The sequence below is a fragment of the Oxyura jamaicensis genome (assembly GCF_011077185.1).
Source record: "Oxyura jamaicensis isolate SHBP4307 breed ruddy duck chromosome 5 unlocalized genomic scaffold, BPBGC_Ojam_1.0 oxy5_random_OJ101369, whole genome shotgun sequence".
Lineage (NCBI taxonomy): Eukaryota > Metazoa > Chordata > Aves > Anseriformes > Anatidae > Oxyura > Oxyura jamaicensis.
The window spans coordinates 29766-35705 of NW_023303950.1; the positions used below are offsets into that span (position 1 = coordinate 29766).

General features: G+C 55.2%; 1 protein-coding gene across 6 annotated transcripts in view; it reads right to left on the minus strand.

The window, feature by feature from the left end:
• The window catches only part of LOC118157351 (homeobox protein Meis2), a 23232-nt gene extending 17298 nt beyond the window's left edge, over positions 1-5934 (minus strand). For 5 of the 6 annotated variants that reach the window (XM_035311630.1, XM_035311629.1, XM_035311631.1 and 2 more), the window contains exons 1-6: positions 5328-5934; positions 4026-4258; positions 2431-2572; positions 1892-1942; positions 1141-1191; positions 141-290 (exon numbers count right to left, since the gene is read on the minus strand). In XM_035311630.1, coding sequence (XP_035167521.1) covers positions 141-290; positions 1141-1191; positions 1892-1942; positions 2431-2572; positions 4026-4258; positions 5328-5339 — 639 coding nt within the window. In that variant the 5' untranslated portion in view covers positions 5340-5934. Of the gene's footprint in view, positions 1-140; positions 291-1140; positions 1192-1891; positions 1943-2430; positions 2573-4025; positions 4259-4839; positions 4873-5327 lie in introns of all 6 variants that reach the window. The other variant, XM_035311628.1, reaches the window with a different exon arrangement.
• Positions 5935-5940: the final 6 nt, after the last annotated feature.

A 5940-nucleotide genomic window follows, 5' to 3' on the forward strand; every position in this document is an offset into this window, starting at 1 on the left:
TGGGGAGTCTAAAGGTGGGAGCCGAGCTTGCAAAAGGTAGGAACAGCACTAATTAGACAGCAGCCACAAAACAATGAAATCGGGGACAGGTCCTCTGAGCAGGTCTTAGAAAGTGTCATAAAAGAATCAAAAGGACTTACATGGTCGGCTAAATTTGTGGAAGATCCTGAGAGTTCTTCGTGGTCTGATTTGGAGCTGCCATCCCTTTCATCAATAACGAGGTCTATTGGCATTTTTCCTTTCAAACAACTAATGTACCGATGGCAGAAGTTATCGCACAATTCATGAACCTGAAAGCGGTAACAAGAATAATAGCACCAATAATGGCGAAATATCGGGTTGCAACTCTTTCTGGTAGCAAGAGTAACACTCTGATCTACTCCACGAGTAACTCTAATTAAGGGGCACAATAGTTGAAGGCGAGGAAACAATAGAGAAATTGTTGCAGCGCATATTATCCTCTTGAGACTCGCCGCAGCAACAAGTTAGAGAGAGCGAGAGAGAGCGAGGGGGCTCTGCCTGGCGTGCGGAGGGCCAGCCGGCCCGAGGGCAGCTCCGGCCCCGGGGTCGCGGCCCTCGGCGGTGTGTGGGGAGCGCAGCAGGCGTGCACGGCTCCTGGCCCCGGACGGCAGCGGGGCGATTCGGGGCGCCCACGGCTCGGTGCCCCGGGCCAGCAGCCTGAGGACGAGCCGCCGAGGGGCTGGGAACGGCCGTCCCCTCCCCAGGCCGAGCAGGGGCCCCCTGCCTCTTGCAAACATTTACTGCTTGTTTGGGGTTAGCACGCCTGCCAGAGCTGCAGAGGAGCGGGAGGGCTTTCGTTTGGCTTTTTGCTAGACGGGTTGTTTCCGAGTCACCGAGGGAACTTCTGCCGAGAGCAGGGGCAAGAAGGACACACGGGGCTTAATAATAGATAAATGTGAGGGCTCGGCTGGAATTACGCTGAACAAAAAATGCTGGGCTGGGCTGGGCATGGCTGTCGGGTGTCACATGCCCCGATGGCACAAGTTGCGGTACCACGCTGCCTTTGCCCTGGATCCCCCGGCCGTGCCACAAGGCCCCCTGAGCGGCCGGGGGGCGCAGGGCAGGAGCGGCCCGCCGGGGAGGGGACGGCCTCCCCCCGCCCTCCGTCCCGCCGCTTACCTTTTCTAATTCCAAAAGGTGAAACCTTAGTACTTGTATTGCTTGGATCATCTGCAAGAAAGTTTTGAGCCAGGGGTTAGGTGGGAGAAAAGAGCATGAGGGCTGCGCGGGGCTGCGAGCCCAAAGGGACAAGGGGGAGACAGGGGCTGTCAGGGCGCACAGTCATTATCCGGGATTTTAGCTCCTTGGTCACGCTTGAACAATTTCGGTCAACTTTAACCTCAGCACTTGATTTTTATCATATCTATCGGAGGCGCGGCGATGAGCGCTTGTTGCCGCCACCGCCGATCTTCCCCTTCTCTCGCCCTCGCTCCCTCCCCACACCCTGGCTTCGCAGGGGCCGCGGAGAAGCCGAGCACACGCTCGCATCCCCCCACCGCCCCCAGAAGGAAGGAGGGAGGGGGGGGTGAACACTTTGGCATCTTCTTTACAAGCGGATTTAGTCACTTTGAATATTGAAAACGTTCACATTAGCAAAAGAATGACGTTAGAAATCTCCGTCCCTCTCTCCCGAAGCACTTATTTCCCTCACTTTAGCTCCCCATGGCTTATCCGTGCTTCCCCGCAAGGCGCTGGGGCTGCTGGCGTTGCCCCGGCTCACTTCGCAAGTGCAACCCTTTGAAGGCTGGGGCCGGGCCGGGCCGTGCAGCCGGAGGCCGGCTGCCTTCCCCCCGGCGCTGCCGAGGGCGAGGGGCTGACATGGGGCCGGGGAAGGCGAGAGGGGAGCTGGGACGCTGGGGCGAGGCCTTACCAAATTGTCCAACTCTGGGTTTGAAGAAAAAAGTGGTTTTTCAGCACGGACCTGCAAGGAGAAGGCAAAGCAGCGTGAGTTGCGGCTTCCTCCCTCCCTCGGCCTTGCAGCCCACTGGCCCGAAGGGAGCAATCCCGAGGGGTGACAAAAGCAGGCAGCGCGGCCCCACGGCCCCGCTGGGCGCCCCGCAGCCAGGGGGGAGCTGCAGGGAGCCGGCCCTGCCCCGGACGCCCCCCGGCCCTGCCGGCTCCCGTCCTTCCCCGCTCCCGCTGCCTCCAGACCCGGCCCCAGCCGCGTCCCCCTTCCGTCGGTGCTCGAGGGCGAGGGCCGGCGGCCCCGGCCCGGCAGCGTGCCCCCCGCCGCCCCCTCCCGCCCCCCCGCCGGCGGCCGCGGAGGGGGCTCGGGGGAAGGGGGAGAGGCTGGGGGCTCGGGGGGGGGGGGGGGGGGGCTGCCCCGGGCAGGGCCCAGGCGCGCGGCTCGGGGGCCGGGGGCGGCGGCAGCGCTGGGAAGGGCCGGGGGCGGGGGGAGAGGTGGCGGACCTGTTTGGCGAAGACGGCGATGTCCTCGTTGAAGGAGTCGGAGGAGCAGACGTCCCCGCCGGCCACGCCGGGCTCCCGGGGTGTGCAGGTCGCCAGCTCGCACTTCTCAAAGACCAGAGCTAAGAGGGGGAACAACGGGTGCCTACCGGGCAGTGGCACACAAAGAGAGCGGGAGGGGGTGGGGAGAAGGGGAAAGAAGAGCTCTAATCAACAAGTATTTTTTAAATGCACGTACACACACGGACACACGGACACGCTCTGCAGTCTTTCGGTATTGCTTCGGGCAGAGCATGGGACAATCCCGCCTCGAAATAAAATACACTTTTTTTTTTTTCCTTTACTTTTCATTTTTTTTCCTCCTTCGGAAACTGCGAAAGGCCAAGCCGCATCCCCTGTGCAGTCCCCAGAGCTGAGGACAAAAGTGACCTCCACTCACACGCCCGGCGCACCAAACACACTCACTCAAGCAGGCAGCAGCTCAGCTGGGAACCTTCCCCTTTTCACCACAGCCTAAAATAACGCGAAACCTGGGAGATCCCATCCCTACCCTCAAGCTATGACCTAAAATGAGAAGCACGGGGAGGCAAACTGCAAACTACTTAATACGTAATTTTATTTTTCAAGGGGCCTGCTAACAAAAATGTGGTAAAGTTTCCTGGCTTAGGAAGCACACCCAAGTAAAATACCAGCTGTCCAGATAAGTGAGCTGGGGAGGGGGCGGAGGGAGGGAGCACTTCTTGAAATATTTTCCCATAGTTGGTGTAGTCAGGAAAAAAAATATTTTATCTGCGTGTTAAGTAGCAAGTATGCTTTGGTCTGTTTCCCCCTTTGGTGTCTGATCAAGGCCCCACACTCTGTCACAGACGTTACTATCTCTCCTTTTAGGATAATTTGGTATTTTTTGCTAAAAGGCATTGGAGGGAATCGGTGTCATTCCCCCCAAGCAGTGCCCTGGCACAGGCTCGAGTTTTGTTGGGTACGTGTTTCTTTTTCCTCCCGCTCTCTTTCCTACGTATAAAACTCAGCTCGCTGCCTCCAATGCATTTACTTCGCTTAGCTCAAGGAAGAGCTGCTCGTGAGAAGAGAATCTCTTTTAATCTTACTGTCTTCGGCGATTTGAATAGATCTTTATTTACAGTGTTGGAAGAGTGTTATTATGGCACGGAGGAGAACACCAGAACACCACTTCCTCGCCTAAAACCCAGCGCCAAGAGAGCCACCTCTCCTGTCTGAAGTCCTGACCGGGGCCTTTCCGAGCGAGACAAAAAACTCGCGGAAAAAAAAGAGGGAGAAAAAAAAAGGAAAAAAAATAAAAATTTAAAAAAAAAAATAAAAAAAAGGGGGGGGGTGGGAAGACAAGCCGCCCCCCACCCCCTTTCCACCGAGGGGTCTGTCTTCCAGGACGTGTCTCTGGAGGGTGCCGGCACCCCAGCCCCGCGGTCCGTGCCCCCGCGCAACTCCCCCGGCCCGCAGCGCGGGGCCGCCGCTGCCCCCCGGCCGACCCCCGGGAGCCCCCCGGGAGCCCCCCGGCGCCCGCCCCGCTCCTGCCCTCCAGCTCGGCGGGCAGAGGCGCCGCGTCGCCCGGCGGCACCTACCCGTAGATCGCATCCTTGTCCCGCTTCAGGGCGTCGTTGACAGCGGAGCCCATGCTGGCCGGCATGACATTGGGGTGCGGGGCGTGGGCGCCGTAGTGCTGGCCGGCGTGCAGCGGCGGGCCATGGTTCAGGTGGTGCACCGGGGGGATCGGCCGGGGGGCGTGGGGGTCCCCGTACATAGACGCCGGCACCCCTACTCCGTCCATCCCGCCGTAGTGGGGCAGCTCATCGTACTGTCAAAAACCGGGCCGGAAGAGAAGAAAGCGAGAGAAAGGGGGTGGGGGGGGCGGGGGGGGGGGGGGGGGGGGGGAGGGGGAGAGGGGGGAATAAAAAAACAAACAAACAACAACAACAAAAGTCAGAAGAGAGTAAAGCACTCAGGCAGACGCAAACAGAGCAAAACAAAACAAGAACAGCCACAACAGAGAGAGTGAGATGTGCGAAATGAAATCGGCTGGGAGCAGGGGCAGGGGCTGGAGAGGCTGAGGGAGGCGTGGGGGTGTAGGGAGAGGGAAAGGGGGAAAGTGAGTGCGTGTGTGTGTGTGTGTGTGTGCGGGGGGAGACGGTCCGCTTCGGCACGGCTGGAGAGACCCTGGCGAGGAAACCGGGATGGAAAGGAAGGAAACGGAGGAGAGAAACTAGAGTTGCTCTGAATTAGGAAGGAAGGACGAAAAAATCAAATGTAAATGAATAAACAAGCAGAATCCAAAGCAGCTAGATAAATAAATCATCACGGGGAAGGAGAGGGGAAAGGTGGGGTGCATTGGCGGCCCGGCGGCCCCCCCCAAAAAGGGGGAAATAATCTGAAAGTTACCAGAAACATTATTTAGTAGCAATTCCCCTTGTCCTTGTCAAAGCCAGAGACAAAAAAAAAAAAAGGAAAAAAAAAAAAAGAAAAAGCAGCTATATATGTATACATATATATACGTTCGTATATATACACACACACATATGTATTTCTTAGTCTTTCCTGGGCAGCAGCAGCAACGGCGGCAGCAGCAGCAGCAGCAGCAGCAGCAGCAAGCTTTCCCCTGTGAACCCCGTGCTACTAAACAGCCAGAGAGCAGGGAAATCGCGCTGCTGGGGGAAAAGCTAGAGAGGAAAAAAGCATGGAACAATTGCAGAGAGACACACACACACACACAGACACTCACACACACACACAAAAAGCTAGTGAATAATTTTTGCTGCTATTTTTTAATAGTGGCCGCCATCATCATCAGCAACAGAGGAGAGCAAATCGGACAGGCCCCTCTTAAGAGAGGATTTATATATAGGTAAGTGTTGGAGATTTAAACCTACCCTTTGCGCCATCAGTCTGCGCTCCAATAAACTCCTGGATGTGTCGTATATTTAATATCCCAGTCCAGCAAAGAAAGTGATTTAGAGTGAAGAAGATTCCTTTTTTTTTTTTTTTTTTTTTTTTTGCAACCCACTTATAGACTTCTCCTGTCCTCCAATATGGGTAAATAATAATAACAACAACAACAACAATATATAAAAAACAGTCAGGAACCACGATGATTTTCTGTGTATTTCTTCTTTTTTTTCTGTCTCTTTCTCTTTCCTTTTTCTTTCTCTCTCTTTTTCCTTTTTTCTTTCTCTACGCAAAAAAAAAAAAAAAAAAAAAAAAAATTTGTCAAGCCCCCAAACTGAAGGTTACGATCGGCCCGTCAGCAACCCACATGTAACCAAACTGTCGTGTCTCATGGCTTTTTGCCACTCCAGCTGTCAATCAAAGCCAGGGAATGTCAAGGTAGTGAATGAATGATGGTTGATGATGATGAAGAAGAGAGGAGGAATCTTTTTAACCCAGGTTCCTTCTTCCAGTAACTCCGCGCTCGGGTTTTGCCTTTTAGGATCGCTAGAGGGTCTTTTTTTTTTTTTTTTTTTTTTTTTTTTTTTTTTTTTTTTT